The following is a 21,331-nucleotide window of genomic DNA, read 5'->3' as shown; positions in this document are numbered from 1 at the left end:
GTATTTAGGTGTAGATAGGGATCAAGGGGGTTCGATGATGGTATGTAGGGAACAGGACGAGACTTTAGGTTTGCAAGTCTATCAAGGTGCAAAGGTATTGACTAGGAGACGAAATCAGGCAGTACAATATCAGGGCCACCATCCACAGGTAGAGAGGGGTTCGGATGAGGAGATGGAGGAAGCGGATGACATTAGGGATGTCATTAGGGATAGTGCTACTGACGTTTTCCAGCGTATAGATGAGGTAGAAATGACTAATGAGGATAGGCATCGTCGGTATGAGCAGTGGCAAGCCGCGAATGAGTATGAGACTTCCAGGCGACGCCAACATGATAGCTGGCAAGTTCATCAGCACCAAATCATGAGCCAACTATCATATCAGGTACCAAATAACTACATCCCGACTCGGCCTGCTTACTATCCACCACATCAGCCCGACACGCGACCACCCTATGACCTGTACGACCGAAATCAAGCATACCAGAACACCTATCACCAACCATGGAACCCGAACGACGATATAAACTGGAACCCCTATCCAAATCAATAGTGTTCCATTGGTGATGTCTTCTCTTTTATTATTTTTATTTATGCTAAACATTTAACATTTTGATACTTTAATGTAATGTTTAATATTTTTATTATTTTGTACTAATATTTCATTTTTGTAATTTGAAAGTGGGATATTAAGTCCCATTTCAAATTACCATGCATGTTTATATTTGTATTGTATGTATTTTATCTCATGTACACAACAGGGTAAAACAGCGCATTTTCAAATACTGGCATTAAGTTCAGTAAAAGCTATTAATTTTGACGACAACACAAAAAACAAGTGTGATGTAACAACAGACGGAATGAACAAATGATGTGCACCATTTATCATTCAACACAAACAACAATATGTTTGGAAACTTTGGTAAAATTTAATCATTTTTCTACGCTAATCACCCTCAATAATTTAAATTGCTACTGATTTCTTGCAAATGAGGGCATTGCAAGATCTTAAGTGTGGGAAGGGGTTAAATTCTTTCGGGTTTTAAAATTTTAATTTAAACACTTGGTTACCATTAAAAATACTAGTAACGCAGTAGTTGTATTAGAATCTAGTGCTCTCTGAGAACTGCCCTAGTCTTATATACTGACTACCCAATTCTAGTAAAATTTTTAAAATTTTTTTAAATAAATGAATTCAAAATCATGTTTATACATATTTATGAAGGATAAAACTAGGTGTTAACACCGAAATTATAATTACCTCGGAACGAACATAAATTGAGAAACAACCCAAAATGCTTGAATTCATTTAAAATGGAATAGGGGAGAATAAAAAGGCAAAGAAAGGAAAATAAAAGCCAAGTGTGGGAAAAATTTACCAAGTTATTTAGAACATATATCACATATTTTTGTACAAATAATTGAAAATACTTTTGTTTTGGACGATATTAATTAGTTTTACCCAGTTTATTGTAATATAAATGGAATTTAAAAGGAAGTAAAGTCTTTCGAGAAAAAGACACGCGTTTCTTGATTTAGGTCAGGAAGTTGTCGTCCAGACCAGTTGTAGAGTCTACGAAAAACCTTGAAAAGTTTTCTCGAAAATCAGCTGGAAATCCATGGACCTCGGCATCAAACAGGGTCGCCAAGTGGTCAGACTTATCCTAACCATGAGAGGATCTGTCTCGTAAAATGGGGAGGGCGCCGTGCAAATTAGCTTATAATACTAATGAATCAGATCCCCAGAAAGGATAATCTCTTTAAAGATCAAAAATCAGCTTTTAAGACTGATATTACTCAATCCTTGAGATTGACCTTAAAGATTGAGAATTACAAACTCATGGAATTCGATGATATCTAAACTCGAGCTTGAACGAGAAAATATTTTGATCAAATTACAAACCGATTTGTTTTCTGAAAACCCTATTTTCAATGCGTTCATTACCATTGAACGTAAAATCCTAAGAATTCACCGGAATTCATTAGGTCACCTGAACCAAATCGGGTATCAACCGTAAGAACGGTGGTTGCATAGCGGGGTCGAAGACAGGACCTTGTGCCAGACCGAAAAACTATAGGGTGATCTTTACTATTGCTCCTACAAAGGATAGTAATTGCATCCGACACGATATAGACCATAATCAAAAGCATGTCACGGGACATTACCTTAACAGTTGCTTGTTCAACGCTTTCCTTTACAACCGGATGGTAGTTTACCGAAAGGTAATATACGGAGCAAGTAAACTGGACGTGTTGCTTTCCTAATACAAGGTTAGCAAGTGGGTGACACAAAACCGCAAGTTTTGAGCTAAAATTTTCAAATCTGAAACCCACCAAACCCACAAAAATATTTTGCAAACACCGGTGAAGGGTTATTCTGGAAAACTTATCTAGGGTAAAAGCTAGATTGAATTTTCAAAAGATCAAAAGTTTTCATAAAGATCCAATTTCCTTAAAGGATCTAAATTTTTATAGTCATGTGGGACTGTAAACCACATCGTTACTACCATTGTTCATACCGCCGTATTAAAATCACTGATGTACAAAGTGTGAAAAATAAAGAATTGATTCTAGTAAAGTTATATTAAAGTTCTATATTGCTTGAGGACAAGCAATGCTCAAGTGTGAGAATATTTGATAATGCTAAAAACAAACATATATTTCATAGCATTATCCTTCAAGAAAGACAAGCTTTTGGTTGCAATTGTTCTATTTACAAGTGATATTCGTTTAAATAATAAAAAGTGAAGACAAAAGACAGATTCGACGATTTGAAGACGCAAACGACCAAAACGCTAAAAAGTACAAAGTACAATCCAAGAGGTTCAATTTATTGATAAGAAACGTCTCAAAATTACAAGAGTACAAGCCGCGAAACGCAAAATACAAGATATTAAATCATACGAAAGGACGTTCGGAAATTCGGAACCGGGACATGAACCAACTATCAATGCGCGACGCAACGGACCTAAAATTACAAGTCAACGATACACAAGAATATAATATAATATATATATAATTATATATATTATATTGTATATTAAATAAATACGAGCAGCCCACGTTTAAAATGCAATGTGACCAGGAAATGGCTGCCATGCGATCGCATGGCCTGGTAGCCTTAAAACCATGCGATCGCATCGCTTACTGTAGCTGGCCAGGTTCTATAAATTCAGCGTATTTCGGACGAATTTTACACATCTTTTTCTATCTCTTACTCTCTCAATATATATTTATATTTATTTTATAATTATAATTTTAATATTAAGTTAATAATAATAAGGTTATAGTGGCGAATGTTTTAAGTTTGTAAGTCAAAATTCTGTCCGTGTAACACTACGCGATTAATACTCATTGTAAGTTATGTTCAACCTTTTTAAATTAATGTCTCGTAGCTAAGTTATTATTATGCTTATTTAAATCGAAGTAATCTTGATGTTGGGCTAAATATTAAAGATTGGGTAATTGGGCTTTGTACCATAATTGGGGTTTGGACAAAAGACCGACACTTGTGGAAATTGGACTATGGGCTATTAATGGACTTTATATTTGTTTAACTGAATGATAGTTCGTTAATTTAATATAGAGATTTATAATTTGACGTATCTATAAATAACCATATACACTCGATCGGACACGATAGGCGGGATATTTATAAGTACTAATAATCGTTCATTTAACCGGACACGGGAATGGATTAATAGTCAATGGACTCATTAAAACAGGGGTGGATTACATACAAGGACACTTGGTGTAATAGTTAATAAAGTATTAAAACCTTGGATTGCACACAATTGATAACCTGGTGTAATCATTAACAATGTATTAAAACCTTATTACAGTTTAAGTCCCCAATTAGTTGGAATATTTGACTTCGGGTATAAGGATAATTTGACGAGGACACTCGCACTTTATATTTATGACCGATGGACTGTTATGGACAAAAACTGTATGGACATATTGAATAATTCAGGACAAAGGATAATTAACCCATGGTAATAAATTAAAATCAACAAGTCAAACATCATGATTACGGAAGTTTAAATAAGCATAATTCCTTTATTTTATATCTTATCGCACTTTTAATTATTGTATTTTTTAATTATTGCAATTTTATTTACCGTCATTTTATTTATCGCACTTTAATTTATTGCACTTTTATTTATCGTCATTTACTTTACGCTTTAAATTAAGTTGTATTTATATTTAATATTTTACATTAGGTTTTAATTGCGACTTAAGACATAAAATCGACAAACCGGTCACTAAACTGTAAAAACCCCCTTTTTATAACAATAATAATATTACTTATATATATATATATATATATATATATATATATATATATATATATATATATATATATATATATATATATATATATATATATATATATTTATACAAATATAGTTTAAAATAAATATAGCGTTAAATTTGGCTAGCTCCCTGCGGAACGAACCGGACTTACTAAAAACTACACTACTTTACGATAAGGTACACTGCCTATAAATGTTGTAGCAAGGTTTAGGTATATCCACTCTATAAATAAATAAATAAATAACTTGACTAAAATTGTATCGTATTTAATAGTATTTCGTAATAAAAATATAACTATTTCGTATACACCTCGCATAACATCAATAAACTTAAATACTATACTATGAAAATGAAAAATAAATATAATACAACTTTGGCTTCAAAATGGCATTTCTAATAATACAAATAATAAACATGACATAATATTGCCGTAATCAACAATCACAACAATCATACATAGGTCGGGGCATTATGGGCTATGTGTACAATCACAATTTTAATAACTACATTATTAAAACCTACATATGGCTTGTCCATGGTTACAATGCATGTGTACAACCATGGAATAGAACAATCAACAATTATAATAAATTTTCAAGCCATAACAATTAAATCTACAATTTAAAATAGTGATATTCTTTCAATCATATTTGTGCGTCATGAGGTTAAGTCTAGATCAACCGAGTTGACTTTAAAAACCAAAAAGGTTTCGACTTTTACCAATATACCACAAAGCTAAATCTAAAGAATAGTCACACGACAATTAAGATGGTGTAAAAGCAGCTCTGATACCACTGTTGGAAAATCGTGTGTACTTTTAAATCAGATTAACACAGCGGATAGTTAAAATAATAATCTTTTATTATTTCATAAAAACATTCACAAGATTGTATATTCATATATTTAATGAAACATGCACACGATTAATTTATCCCAATGATCCAATTACACCATAATAATTGTCATGAATATAAAACAAAAGAAGAGTTAACGATATACCTTTCTTGGAGAAATTGATGAGACGGAGAGAAACTTACGATCAAAAGTATGACCGTCTCTTAGGATAGTCCACGCTACACTTCAAACAACGTCAATGGATGCTAGTCCAAACCCAAGTAATAATTAATCAACCTTTGATTAATATTATGAATCCAAAATGATACCCCGTATGAAACAATATTATTTTTCTTACTTCATCTCTTTTCAATTCTCCCGTCCATATATATAATATGAAGTAAAGTAAAGAGTATCAATCAATTTGGATCACGGATATATTTTCCTTTTTGAAAGTCGTATTTATGATTTACGCGTTTTAACTTCTTTTGTAATTTTCTTTTTCAAAGTCGTATTTCTCAAATACTTTAGGGGTATATTATGTAACTTATAATTAATAATTTATCGCTTTCATGTGAATAGTAAATTAATTAATTTCGCTTCATTTACTATTCATATGAATAGTAAATGAATTAATTTCGATTTACTATTTTGTTACTTGAGTAATATATATACATCATATATATATATATATATATATATATATATATATATATATATATATATATATATATATATATATATATATATATATATATATTTTATTTGACTTCTCGGTGTATATGTGTGTGACCCCGAAGGCTCAAATGAGGTTGGCCATATAGTTATATGTTGTACCTTGCACATTAATCCTACAGATGAATGGTCTCATAACTACAAAAGTTGATGCCACTCTTATTTACGCCAACGATCCGGCTAAGGTTTTGGCTAAACCTAAAATATCCTGAAGAGGAGAGTGGCTCAAGGTGAAAAAATGAGGCAGTTCACCGAATTTCTGAAGGATATTTAAGTTGTTTTAGTTGGTTTCTCTTGTTTTAGTTGTTGGTTATTTCGATTTCCATTTATATGTAGCACTTTCGTTCTTAAATTGTTTGTTTCGGTTCCTTGTTTAGGTGGTGAGCTCACGTCTAATTCTTCATAATTAAAGCTCGAATGTATCTTCTTATTGTTTTTATGTTTTTTTGGGATGTCAATTTTTGTTGAAGTTCTTAAATAGTTATATAAATTTTAAGTTTTTTTGAAAAAAAGAATGAACGGGTGAATAATCAGTACTCGTAAATTTTAATCGTGCCATCTTTTTATCTGCAAAACAGGGTCCTTTATAGTTTGCACTAAGATCTCTAGATGTCGATTATTTATTTCGGCGTTTTTGTAAATGGACACTGAAATCGTCGCGTCAATCGGCACCCCTTCAAAGTTGATTTTGGTGTCCATTTTCAAAATCTAAAATTCGACGTTGTTTTTCATTTTTAATTTTTTTTACATATTCTATTTTTTGTTGGTTAACATAATGTATTCTTTCTCACTAAAACTTTGAAAAAATGGACTTAGAACCACTTTTCCACTTTATCAGTTTAAAGTCCATCAAAGACTTTTAGATAGACACCCTTACAAAGTTGATTTCGGTGTCCATTTTTCAAAATCCAAAATTCGACGTTGTGTTTCGGTTTTTTTTTTTAAAAAAAAACTCTACCTATTCTATTTTCTTATTGATCTACAAAATATATGCTTTCTCAATAAAACTTTGAAAAATAGATATAGAACCATTCTTCCACTTTATCAATTTAAAGTCCATCAAAGACTTTTAGATACACTTCGTTCTCAATTGGATGGTTTTGAGGTTAGGCCAGTCGGTCTGCTTCATTACCTGTAATGAATCAATATTCACACCTATGTTTAGCAATACCAACTTATTAATTTCTTTATTATATACAATAAGCTAAAAAGCAGCCGATGCGAATAAAGTAGTTAAATACTTACTCCTACTTATTACTGTATTGTCAACACCCCCATATTCTAAATCATCCTCATGTAGGACAATTCGTGGGAATAGAATAAAAAGCCGGCCAATGCGAACAATGTAGTTAAACATATCTTATACATGTTAGCATATATTTAAAAGTATGTCAAATCAACTGCTAGCCAAACAAAAATTAGTGTCCAGGTAACTACAATATCAAAAAACCTTAATATTTGTCTATATAATAGCTGGGTGAAACTTGAAATGCAGAAAAACGCAAACCGACGATAATAACAGCTATTCTGTAAATAATGTCGACTAAAGATTCAAGATGGTCTCTTGAAGGAATGACTGCTCTTGTCACTGGGGGTACGTACGGAATTGGCTACGCTGTGGTCGAGGAATTGGCCAAGTTTGGGGCAAGGGTGCACACATGTTCTCGCGATGAGGTTAAACTTAACCAATGCTTACATGAATGGTCTCTCAAAGGCTTCATTGTTACTGGATCCGTGTGCGATGCATCATCTCGTCCTCAACGTGAACATCTTCTACAAAATGTCGCGTCAATTTTTAATGGAAAGCTTAATATACTAGTAAGCTTTGCAAGTACATAAAAATATAAATTATTAACTAGTTTGTTGTTTGAACACACTTATCACTATAGATCTGTTGTGTTTCTTGTAGATAAACAATGTTGGGACAAACCTTTCTAAGTTTGTTACGACAGAGTGGACCGGAGAAGAGTACTCAATGGTTATGGCTACCAATTTGGAATCTTGTTATCACATATCTCAACTTGCTCATCCTTTTTTAAAATATTCTGGAAATGGTAGCATTGTGTTTATGTCTTCTGTTGCAGGTTTAGTCAACATCTCTGCTGGTTCTGTCTACGCTGCCACTAAAGGTATATTTTTACGCTGAGAGTCCTTGTGGTTTGTCCAAGTAAAAAAAAATGTTTGTTAGTGAGTTGGACTACTCTCACTTATAGGAAACTAATTTGATTCCCTAAGTAGATAAATAAAATAAAATTTTGAACCTAGCTAGTAACAACTTTGGACAAATTACAGGGACTCTTGACGTAATTTTGTCGGTATAATACTACTTATAACACCAATTATACGAAGAATTTTTACGTTTTTCACTTAAATTTTACTTCAACATAAAGGTGCAATAAATCAGCTTGCCAAGAATCTAGCATGTGAATGGGCCACCGACAACATTCGGGCCAATAGTGTAGCACCATGGTGCACTAAAACCCCGTTAGTCAAACGTGTAAGAAAATTTCTTTCTTTACAATTTAATCAAGTATACTACCCATTGATTACATTATAGTTGATGAGATCAATCGATTTGGTTCTGTATATAGGTGCTAGGCGATAAAGAGTTGATGGATAAAGTGGTGTCTAGAACTCCAATGAAACGCGTTGCAGAACCAAATGAAGTGTCATCACTAGTTGCGTTCCTTTGCTTACCTGCTGCTTCTTACATTACTGGCCAAACAATTGCAGTTGATGGAGGATTTTCAGTTAATTGTTTCCCCTGACTGCAACGTCGTTTGTTTCATGTTCAAAAAATTTCGCTTTTAGTTGCTTCTTTTATGTTTCTAAAAAATGCATGTGGGAATGATGTGTTGTTGATGTAAGTGTTTAAACAATAAAAACCCCATGATGATTGTTTTATTATAGATTCTTTTTTTAAAGAGATTGCATAATATAATAAAAACAGGACATAAGCTCACAAACAAACTTGGAATCTAATTATATTCAAATACTTTCCCGCAGTTAGTTTGAACGACGGAATCACGAAGTACGGATTGAACGAAGACGCTAAATACTAAATAAATAAATAAACAATATGTAACATTTTTTTTTCTCCAATTTTTCGCTTGGAGTTGCTAATATTAAGCAATATAGTTGCATATTGCTTTATAATGTTCTCATTTTCTGTAACATTTTTTATACGTTGTGACTTGCTTTGTATAACAGTGAGAAATTCTATGGTAGTCAATTTTTGTCGACAATAACAAAGATTTTTAACGCCGTAAAATTTAGTTTTGATGTTTTTTCGAGGTTTGGAACTTAGTTAAGATGAGGGTATGTCGAAGTTATGATGAGGATAGTAGAAACATCGCGCTTTGAATACTCGAAGGAAGACATAGTTGGGTTTGGAAGGCGAGAGTCGTATGTGGAAATTAATTGCAGAGGAAGGAAGTATGTTCGGGTGATACACGGCCACGTGTAGAGCCTTGACTCATAACTAAGGAGGTATTTGTGCCTGGAATAGAAGAGTGTAGGTAAGATTGTTTATGGTGCGAATCACACGCTTGGATTTTTCATTTTGTTGGGGATGAATGGAGACAAGAGAAACGTATTTGAATGTTGTTTGATTGAAATAGTCATTGAGCTGATGTATTTTTTGCAGGGGATTTGTATAAAATTTCATAAAACTATTTAGCAGCGGAAGCATGTACAACAATTTTTAAACCTTTCAAAAACTCCCCACCAAGGATCCAATTGCATGTTGTTAAGAAAACTAAATAATAAATAGTGAGTTTAAAGACTACAACCTTTGAAGACTTTGAACTTGAGAAGTTATGGATGCTAAGAATATAGGAGCCAAAGTAGTCTCCCTCTATCGGTAATCCACACGAAAGCAAACTCCAATATCAACCGGATGCTAGTCCTTCACAACCCTTGAAAACTTAATTTTAACTACTAACTCTTTTACTTACTAAAAAACTTTCTTAGAAGTTATTTTCATGAGAGAAAATGAAAGCACATGGAAGCCTTTCTTTTCAATTGTGTATCTCCGTATGTATTGCAAATGTATGTTCTCATACATTTTAAAGAAACACAAACAAGTCATAAAAGGTAATGCTTAATCATTTCACTTTAAACAATTAATCATGAAAGGTAATGCTTCATCATTTCTCTTTTACTTTTCTCCCATTAATATAGTGCAAGGTTATCATGAATTCCACTATAATTCTATAATATAGTTATACAATGTATACTTTTACATTATATATAATCAATAATTAACAAGATATAAACAAGTAACTAATATACTTGTTACTTACATATATACATGTTTATACATATGTATGGATATTCATTTATATACAATTGTAGTATTATTATTTCAATTAAATAACAATGTCACAACATGTATAATAAGGTTGTAATATAAGAATCATATTCAAATATGTAATTGATATTTATTTGCTCATTGTGTGTGACCCTATAGGTTCAAATGTTATTAGTAGTATAAACAAAAGTTGTGTCTTGGGCATTAATAACCAACAATCTCTCACTTGCACAAGATTCAACATATGTCAACACAGACAGTGGTAAACGTCTAGCAACATGCCACTGCCCCTAACAACACATGAAAATGTGTCATTCTGAGCATCCATTGATTCTCAAGTTAAAACTTCAAATCAATATATAGGTAAGGTATCAGTTATCCCTTTGTTACTGACATCACGTTGAGCATGAGACATGGATAGCAATCAATCTCATATTTAGCTCATACATTGTGTTACTCGATCAAGATTGAAAATGATAAAACAAACACCATTGAATACATCAATATAGTTTGAGCGTGGCCACGCATCTTAATCAATTTAAATCATCGAGGGGCCCATAGATGTCAATCTCTCATCCAGATGAGTGGAACAAATCCCGTCTAGACTACACACGTCTCTCATGTGTCTCATATTATACTTAACAATAGCTTTTATGATTGCCTGGCTAAAGAACAACGTTTGACTATGTCAAAGTACAACAATCCTCACACTTAAGACCCAATATGTATCTACGGTCTAAAGATATAAAGATATTACCATTTTCAAGAATCACTTATGACATCGATCCATGAAATGATCTTGAAAGCGGGTCATGTCCAATGTTTATTCTTCAATAAACATAGGTGAATTTGGTTGCAACTCCCTTGCTCTACTTTCATCTTCATGAAAGTCAACCAACTTATTCACATTAGTCTTAACTCACAACTATTCCCATAGTTATGATCGACTATGGACGTTTTTGAATAACGGGGTTATTCAAGGATTTAAACATACTAATAAAGAACACAACAATTATTAATGAGTATGATTATCTCCAAATACATCATATCATTTAATATAAATGTTGCATAAATGTTCCAAAATATCATAATACTAAATTACAAATCATTCCTATCATTAACATTACGAAGCCCTATGCACCGAGCATGACCCTCGTGTTTTGATTGTGCCAAAGCCTTTGTAAAAGGATCAGCAAGGTTTTGATCTGTGTGAACTTTGCGAATACAAACATCTCCGTCTCCCACTATGTGTCGTATATAGTGGAATCTCCTAAGGATATGTTTGGTGCTGTGATGCGATCTAGGTTCTTTTGCTTGAGCAATAGCACCATTGTTTTCGCAAAATATTTCTATGGGGTCTTCTATGCTTGGCATCACCCCTAAATCAGCAATGAACTTTTTCATCCACGCAGCCTCTTGTGCTGCCTCCGATGCAGCAATGTATTCAGCTTCTGTAGTAGATTGTGCAACTACTTTCTTCTTAGAACTTTTCCAAGTTATAGCTCCTCCACTCAAGATAAAGACATATCCAGATTGTGATCGTGAATCATCTCTATCAGTTTGGAAGCTAGCATCTGTGTAGCACTTTACTGTAAGATCTTCTTCCACACCACCATAAATCAAGAACATATCTTTAGTCCTTCTCAAGTACTTTAGGATGTTCTTGACAGCCATCCAGTGGCTTTCACCTGGATTTTGTTGGTATCTACTCGTCATGCTCAAAGCATACGATACGTCTGGTCTTGTGCATAACATGGCATACATAATGGATCCAATTGCAGAAGCATATGGAGTTCCATTCATTCGTCTAAGCTCATCATTTGTGCTAGGACTTTGAGACTTGCTCAATATTGTACCATGTGACATTGGCAAAAATCCGCGTTTGGAATCTTGCATCTTGAATCTTTTTAGAATCTTTTCAATATATGCACTTTGGCTCAAACCGATTAGCCGCTTTGATCTATCTCTATGAATTTTTATTCCTAGAATATAAGCAGCATCGCCAAGGTCTTTCATTTGAAAACACTTTCCAAGCCAAGACTTTACCTTTTGTAAAGTTGGGATGTCATTTCCAATAAGTAGTATATCATCTACATATAAGATTAAAAATACTACTATGCTCCCACTAGCCCTTTTGTAAACACATGGCTCATCTTCATTTTGGATAAAATCAAACTCTTTTATTTTCTCGTCAAAACTAAGATTCCAGCTTCTAGATGCTTGCTTTAATCCGTAAATGGCTCTTTTAAGCTTACACATTTTATTAGGATACTTAGGATTTACAAAACCTTCTGGTTGTTCCATATAGACATCTTCACTTAAGTGTCCATTAAGGAATGCGGTTTTGACATCCATTTGCCATATCTCATAGTCATAATATGCGGCTATGGCGATGAGTATTCTAATTGATTTTAGCATGGCTACTGGAGAGAAAGTTTCATCATAGTCAACACCATGAGTTTGAGTGAAACCTTTCGCCACTAGTCTTGCCTTAAATGTATGTACATTTCCGTCCATATCGGTTTTCTTCTTGAAAATCCATTTGCTCCCAACAGCCTTGCTATCAGGAGGTAGATCAACTAAGTCCCATACTTCGTTGTCATACATGGACTGCATCTCGTCATTCATGGCTTCATGCCATTTCTTAGATTCAGGATCTAATGTAGCATCTTTGTAGTTAGTGGGCTTACTTTCATCCACCAAGAAAATTTCATCATATCTTTCGGGGCTATGATGAGGTCTACTAGATCTACGAATGTCTTGTGTTACTTCAGGTTCCTGAGCAACCAATTATTCAGGTTCTTCAACAGTTTGTTGATAGCTAGTGCCAACCTTAGGTGTGATATTTTGTGGTTCTTGAATTTCTTCAAGTTCTACATTACTCCCACTTGCTTTATTTAATAGAAACTCTTTTTCTAGAAAAGTAGCGTGTCTAGAAACAAACACTTTGTTCTCGGTAGGATTGTAGAAATAATATCCCATAGAATCCTTTGGATATCCCACAAAAATGCATTTGATAGATCTGGGATCAAGTTTGTTGGAAGTTTCTTGTCGAACATGAGCTTCGCAACCCCAAACTTTCAAATAAGATAAATTTGGAACTTTTCCATGCCATAACTCGTATGGTGTCTTATTAACCTTTTTGGTTGGTACCATATATAATATGCGAGTAGCAGATAATAAGGCATAGGCCCAGAAGGATGGAGGAAGTGAAGTATGATTCATCATAGATCGAACCATATCAAGTAGGGTTCGATTCCTCCTCTCAAAAACACCATTATGTTGTGGTGTTCCGGGTGGAGTGCGTTGTGAAATAATTCCACAATTCTTTAGATGATAGTCAAACTCTTGACACAAGTACTCACCTCCTCGATCCGATCGAAGAACCTTTATCGTTTTGCCTAGCTGATTTTGAACCTCATTTTGAAACACTTTGAACGTTTCAAATGCCTCATGTTTATGTTTCAATAAGTAAACATAACCAAATCTACTGAAATCATGAGTAAATGTAATGAAGTATCTTTCACCATTTCTTGACATAGTTCTAAAAGGACCGCATACATCGGTATGTATAAGTCCCAAAAGATCCTTTGCTCTTTCTCCAGAACCGGAGAAAGGTGCCTTTGTCATCTTCCCGCTTAAACAAGATTCACATACATCAAATGACTCAGAGTTAGTTGATTTTAAAATTCCATCAGATTGGAGTTTGGTTATGCGTTTCTTGTTTATGTGACCAAGACGACAATGCCATAGATAAGTTTGATTCAAGTCATGCTTGGATCTTTTGGTGTTTATGTTATACATAGAACTATTATTGGATGAATCTTGTATGTCAACTTCATATATGCCATTATGAGGCCGTGCTCAAAATAAAAAACATCTTTATTGAAAACTGAAATATTACCATTAGGAAAAGCATACGAGTAACCAGATTCATACAAACGTGCAGCTGAAATAATGTTCCTAGTTAGACTAGGGACATAATAACAATTATTTAATATTAAATACAGGCCATTTGGTAATAAAAGTTCATAAGTGCCTATTGCTACGACCGCAACATGTGATCCGTTGCCAACATGCAATACCAAATCTCCTGGTTTCAGCTTCTTAATCTATCTTAGTCCCTGCACATTATTACAAATGTGAGTTCCACAACCAGTATCAAATACCCATGAATTACTAGAGAAAGCAAATAGTTCTATCATATAGATACCTGAGGTGCTAGCATTGCTAGCCTTTGTCTTCTTCAGCTCTGCAAGGTAAGTCGGGCAGTTTCGCTTCCAATGACCAATTTCTCCACAATGGAAACAAGTGGCATCTTTGGCAGGTTTTTCTTTCTTCTTGACAGAATCCTTTGGGACAAACTTTTTGCCTTTGTAGTTGCCCTGACTCTTAGGTTTGACTTTACCTTTGGCTTTGGCTTGTGGCTTCTTGATTTTTCCTTCCCGAATCATGAGGACTTCAGAGGTTTTGGATGGAATATTCTTCTCGGCAGTCTTAAGCATTAAATGCAACTCCGAGATAGATTTCTCCAAATTGTTCATATTGTAGTTCAAGATGAACTGGTCATATGACTTTGGTAGTGAGTTGAGGATCAAGTCTATTGCCAACTCGGGACCAATGGAAGATCTAAGCCTCTCAAGTTGATCTATGTAGCTCTTCATTTTTAGAACATAAGAGCTTACAGATGTCCCATCTATCATCTTGCATGCGTGTAACGCTCTGACAGTTTCAAAGCGTTGTTGCCTAGCTTGTTGCTGGAACATTTCCTTTAGCTGCTTAAGCATCTCAAAGGCATCATGATGTTCCAGGTCCTTTTGCAAGTCTGGAATCATGGTGGCTAACATGAGGCATGCTACCTCTGTGGAGTCATCCATATGCTTAGTCCAAGCATCTCGGATGCTCTTAGTGGCATTAGCAGGGGTTCCTCGGGAACGGGTCCATAAGTATATACGATTTCTTTTTGACTTTGAGAACAATTCTCAAATTACGATACCAGTCTAAGAAGTTCGTATCATTGAGTTTTTCCTTCTCTAAGAGAGATCTTAGAGAAAGGTGGTGAACGGGTGTAGTTGTATTGGGTGACATCTACAAAATTAACAAAGTTCTTTTTAGTATTTTAATATTTGATCCTTTAATAATTGATTATCCTAACTTTCTTATGAAAAATTAATTTGTTAAAGGCCAGAATCCAAGTTACATTTAACCTTGAGTGGTTGACTGATGCTCTCTCCACTAAGTTTAAATTAACAAGGTAGGCAACGATTACCAATTGCAAGTCTAATACAATTTCTATATCTTAATGGGATCATTAACAACAATTGTCAACTGGTATGCTTAATCACATCTATGCCTTGGGCATCTTGTGTTTGGCTGATGCTCTCTCCACAAGAAGCACCAATTAAGTTGTCCTATTTAAAACTTATGGTGTTCGGCCCAAGACTGTCATGGGAATCGCGAAACACCATCTCGGTAATCACAAGACGACCGTGGTGGTTGGCTGATGCTCTCTCCACAACGACGTACAAATGACAAGCGAGTGTCTTAAAAAGGATGTCATAAACTTACATTTTAAAAGGGATTTTGTGTTTTGTATTATTTCAATTTGACAAAATATTTCGTATAATAATTGTTGCATGCATTCAACAATATATTATACGTATACTTTAGATAAAATCATATTTTATATGTTGGTCTTGAGTTTATAGAATCTTTATTTTAGTCACTCACGGCTTGTCCAATTTTAAACTAATATCTTATATTAATATGTATACATTGAGTGCGCTAACTTAAGACCAACTTTAGTTTCTAATAAAACTCATTTTATTTAAAACTTTATACAAGAGTTTGGTTTAAATTTATTAAATTCATAATTTATTAAAATTCATAATTTTAATGTTAACTTTGAGCTTTATGTAAAAACTCCTTTTTATTAAAACTCATATTATACTTTTACGAAAAACCATTTTCAAAATTATATATAAATTTACCAAACTCTTATTTGTGTTTGATTTGTAAAAAAAAATTATTTTCTAGCATGCAAATATCCTATATTCAAACATGCAATATACAAACATAAACACAACAATTAATAGGTGCATAGCCAAGCCTTTTCCTAATCGGTTTTCGTGAGCCAAACGAAGGGACCGGGTCAATCTAAGGACATAACAAATATCCATGCTTCATTGTGATGTCTTGAAGCTCCCACTTGCCTAGTCAACATTTGGTGTTGCAAATGGCTCCAAAATTGCTTAGAACTCCATCTTGAATTTTCTTCATGTCTTGTTACATTTTTATAGATAAAATATACAAGTCTACACTAATACTTTTACATCTCAAAATTAAACAAAACATGAAAAATAAAATTATTACAAACCATTATAAATGAAAGAATAATTTACAACCCAATCGAATTTCAACACAACCAAACATCACAAAATGGTCTAAAGGCTTTCTATGCACCATGCAACTTAATATATCAACTAGTATATATATAGCAACTTCTACAACCATACATGCATGTAAAAGGAATGGTTGTAGCAAATAAAATAACTAAGTTGCATTTTAAAAATCTACAACTTTTCCTTTTTAGGAAAAAAAAAGTTGTTCATTTCTAATAATAAGAACAAGTTCTTATTGTATACGTAGTATAACATAAGTTTCTTAACACGTGCAAAAGCGGCTCTTGATACCACTGCAGGGGATTTGTATAAAATTTCATAAAACTATTTAGCAGCGGAAGCATGTACAACAATTTTTAAACCTTTCAAAAACTCCCCACCAAGGATCCAATTGCATGTTGTTAAGAAAACTAAATAATAAATAGTGAGTTTAAATACTACAACCTTCGAAGACTTTGAACTTGAGAAGTTATGGATGCTAAGAATATAGGAGCCAAAGTAGTCTCCCTCTATCGGTAATCCACACGAAAGCAAACTCCAATATCAACCGGATGCTAGTCCTTCACAACCCTTGAAAACTTAATTTTAACTACTAACTCTTTTACTTACTAAAAGACTTTCTTAGAAGTTATTTTCATGAGAGAAAATGAAAGCACATGGAAGCCTTTCTTTTCAATTGTGTATCTCCGTATGTATTGCAAATGTATGTTCTCATACATTTTAAAGAAGCACAAACAAGTCATAAAAGGTAATGCTTAATCATTTCACTTTAAACAATTAATCATGAAAGGTAATGCTTCATCATTTCTCTTTACTTTTCTCCCACTAATATAGTGCAAGGTTATCATGAATTCCACTATAATTTTATAATATAGTTATACAATGTATACTTTTACATTATATTATATATAATCAATAATTAACAAGATATAAACAAGTAACTAATATACTTGTTACTTACATATATACATGTTTATACATATGTATGGATATTCATTTATATACAATTGTAGTATTATTATTTCAATTAAATAACAATGTCACAACATGTATAATAAGGTTGTAATATAAGAATCATATTCAAATATGTAATTGATATTTATTTGCTTATTGTGTGTGACCCTATAGCTCAAATGTTATTAATAGTATAAACATAAGTTGTGTCTTGACATTAATAACCAACATTTTTGAATTCACTCTGATGGTCATATTTAATGCTTTAATTTCACAATTCAGTTGAGTTTTAACAAATGAGTAGAAATGTACAAATTTAGCTAAAGCATTTGATTGTTGTGCAAAGGATAAAACCACTAATAATGCGAGTATTGATTTAAGATTATTATATAGTAGTAATGTTTAATTACACCGAGACTTGAAAGTGCAGAAGTCTATAAATCTTAGAGAACACAATCAAAATAGACTTAACATTTAACAACATGATCAAAGAAAGAAGGAATTCTCACATGCTTTTTAATTTGACAAGCATGGTAGAGCACGGAAGACTTCATTTTATTACAAACTATAAACTATAGCATAACTAAAAATAAGCTTACGAAGTACCTCGTACATCAATTTCGGAATGCCCCCGGTTGCCGGTGCCACGTGGAGTGATATGTGGAGGTTTCGTGACCGGATACAAGTCTCCGTTACAATCACATCAGAAGAGAAGTTGACAGGTCAAATAATCTTTCAGAAAAAATTAAATTCGTCAAATTCATTAGACAATACACACGTTGATTTAATTTGATATGATATGAGATGAGATGAGATGATCTTGGGATATAACTTTTTTATTTTTATACGAGTATAAACCAAAACACCAGTTAAACGCCATTAAGTCAAAGAAATAATTTATACCTTGATTTGATTTGATATGATAGGATAGGAGTATATATTTAAGGCTTGTGAGCTTAACTACAATACAAATAACTACAATACAAATAGGTACTGTACTACGGAGTAACATGGTCAAAAAAGTAAACATGTTAGGGGATAAAAGTTGGAAATCGGATCCACCAAAAATAATACTCCCTTCAAAATATGTTTTCCTTTTTACATTTTTGTTACTCATTTAGTAGTACATAAAAAGGGGGGGTAAAAATTGTACCAATCTCTTAAAAAAGGCCTCACTATCCCACCAGTAGCTTTGTGGCGTTACAATCGGTATAAATAAAACTGGTAATAAGGTGGACTACGATCAATCAACTCAAAACATAACGCAAATAGGTAATGGCGAGCTCTACTACTAAAGATTCAAGATGGTCTCTTGAAGGAATGACTGCACTTGTTACCGGGGGTACATACGGAATTGGTTACGCTGTGGTCGACGAATTGGCCAAACTAGGGGCCAGGGTGCACACATGTTCGCGCGACGAGGTTAAACTTAACCAACGGTTACATGAGTGGTCTCTCAAAGGCTTCATTGTTACTGGATCCGTGTGCGATGTAACTTCTCGTCCTCAACGTGAACAACTTCTAGAAAAAGTCTCGTCCATTTTTAACAGAAAGCTTAACATCCTAGTAAGTTTTTCAATTTGAAATTTAATCAATCGATCTATAGAACATTTTTGGCTTATCATATAGTGCTATAGTTGTTAAATGTAAGACTCAATTATAAACCGATGATGTAGAAATTATTAAGCCTCGTTACCAATGTTTTTTTATCATCTATTAACAAATATTCTAGAGTAATATAACAAGTAATCTAATTACATATAGGAAACTAGCTAATTACTAAACATGATAAATTTAATTCAAATTTAATCACATTTTCGTCTTTAAAATTGAAAAGGCACAAAATGCAACATGAAGGAGGTTATGACATAGTTGGTGCCATTGGTGTCGGTGCCAGAAACGTTTACTGTATAATCTAATTAGGTCGCGTATAAAAATAGTGGCCCTCACCACCGGTAGCTAGTCTAAACATGACAACCTTATCCATTTACTCTCGTCTAGCCATATAATTATTATGTGTAGGTAAACAATGTTGGGACAAACATAAGGAAACCAGCTGAAGAGTATACAGCAGAGGAGTATTCAATGGTGATGACTACAAATTTGGAATCTTGTTTTAATATATGTCAACTTGCACATCCTCTTTTGAAGGCTTCTGGAAATGGTAGCGTCGTGTTTATATCTGCTGTTGGGGGTCTTGTTTCTGCTTCTTCAGCTGGATCTATTTATGGAGCAACAAAAGGTATGTAAATAGTAGTATGGTTCTTCTGATTTTTAGAAAGAAAAAAAAATGATATTTCTCTCTAGTTTAGCTGTGATTAAACCTAACAAGTAGATGATAGATTGAATGTAACCACATTAATTCATTGTGTTGTTTACCTTTTTTGTTATGTTGATTGTTTTGTAATTATTTGATTTGTTGATCTGTTCATTGGTGGGGGTGACTATGTTTCTGATACTAACCCCTCTTTCGGCCAATTAAAAAGGATTTAATTAAGTTTGTAACTTTAATATTGATATTACTTATATATATATATATATATATATATATATATATATATACAGGTGCAATGAATCAGCTTGCGAAAAATCTAGCATGTGAATGGGCCAAAGACAACATTCGGACTAATAGTGTAGCACCATGGTTCACTGCAACCCCACTAGTCGAAGCTGTAAGTAAATCACCTTCTTCAAAGTTTAATCTAGTATGCATTTAAGCTGATGAGAAATTGATGTTTGTTTTGTGCAGTTGCTTAATGATAAAGAGTTTTTGGATAAATTGTTGTCTAGAACTCCATTGAAGCGAGTTGCAGAACCAAATGAAGTGTCATCACTTGTTGCGTTCCTTTGCTTACCTGCTGCTTCTTACATTACTGGTCAAACAATTGCAGTTGATGGAGGCCTTTCGATTAATGCTTTCTCATGACTTCAACTGAAATCAGATTTGTTTGATGTTGTAAATGTTCATTATATTTCGCTTTTAGTACTCATTTGTTGTTGAGTTATGATGATTATGTTTCCTATCCTTTATTTTACACTTGCTCAAGAACATCTAATCTTAGTCTTGGTTGGTGACACCAATAAAATTGTGTGCCTCTATCTATGAGTATATATATATATGTTTTATATATTGATGTTGTTTGTTATATATACCTCAAATAATATACATATCAGGTTCTGTCATCTATGTGTGTTAATTAGTCAAATTTATTAGTTACCATTGACCATTCTAATTATAAAATTTGCAAACAATGAGAAGCGACATAGAAACAGTACCATACATACAACATGTTGGGAGAACGAGAGGTCGAAACACTACAATGAATCAGGTTGCAAAGAAGCTAGCATGTGAACGAGAAAAGGAATGAGCATGGTTAGTATTCACGGTGGCACACTTGTTAGAACTAATAGTGTAGCATCATGGTTCACTAGAACCCGCCTTGTCGAACTCTAAGTAAAATGCATACTTCGTACTTTGTAATACTTGATGATCAGAGATCATATCGATCGAGCCTTGTTTTGTACGTATGGTATAATAATGGGTGCCAAGTGATAGAGAGTACACGGATCAAAGTGGCTCTGGAATTTCATTGTAACGCGTCCCAAAAACAAATGCATTGTCATCACTTGTTGCATTCCTTGGTTTAACTGTTACTTCTTCTTACATCACTGACCGAACAATTGCATTTTGATGGAGGTTTCTCACTTAATGGTTTACTATAAATGCAACTACTCTATCTTGCCTTAACAAGAACTTGATAACCCCAAGTTATCAAACCCA

The 21,331-nt window shown here is 33.4% G+C and overlaps 2 protein-coding genes across 2 annotated transcripts; both read left to right on the top strand.

The window, feature by feature from the left end:
* The first annotated feature begins 7,372 nt into the window (after nucleotides 1-7,372).
* On the top strand, nucleotides 7,373-8,651 carry LOC139867663 (tropinone reductase homolog At5g06060-like). Its single transcript, XM_071856026.1, has 4 exons — nucleotides 7,373-7,701; nucleotides 7,793-8,012; nucleotides 8,274-8,380; nucleotides 8,475-8,651. The coding sequence occupies exons 1-4, from the start codon at nucleotides 7,420-7,422 to the stop codon at nucleotides 8,649-8,651; spliced, it is 786 nt and encodes a 261-aa protein (XP_071712127.1). The 5' UTR covers nucleotides 7,373-7,419.
* Nucleotides 8,652-18,728: 10,077 nt separating this feature from the next.
* Nucleotides 18,729-20,639, top strand: LOC139867445 (tropinone reductase homolog At5g06060-like). Its single transcript, XM_071855813.1, has 4 exons — nucleotides 18,729-19,116; nucleotides 19,573-19,792; nucleotides 20,116-20,222; nucleotides 20,300-20,639. Exons 1-4 carry the CDS (start codon nucleotides 18,826-18,828, stop codon nucleotides 20,474-20,476), a joined length of 795 nt encoding a protein of 264 aa, XP_071711914.1. The 5' UTR covers nucleotides 18,729-18,825; the 3' UTR covers nucleotides 20,477-20,639.
* The last annotated feature ends 692 nt before the right edge of the window (nucleotides 20,640-21,331 follow it).

Source organism: Rutidosis leptorrhynchoides, chromosome 9, assembly GCF_046630445.1.
Source record: "Rutidosis leptorrhynchoides isolate AG116_Rl617_1_P2 chromosome 9, CSIRO_AGI_Rlap_v1, whole genome shotgun sequence".
Lineage (NCBI taxonomy): Eukaryota > Viridiplantae > Streptophyta > Magnoliopsida > Asterales > Asteraceae > Rutidosis > Rutidosis leptorrhynchoides.
The sequence above is the reverse complement of the archived record's forward strand: the minus strand, read 5'-3'. Positions and strand labels throughout refer to the sequence as shown.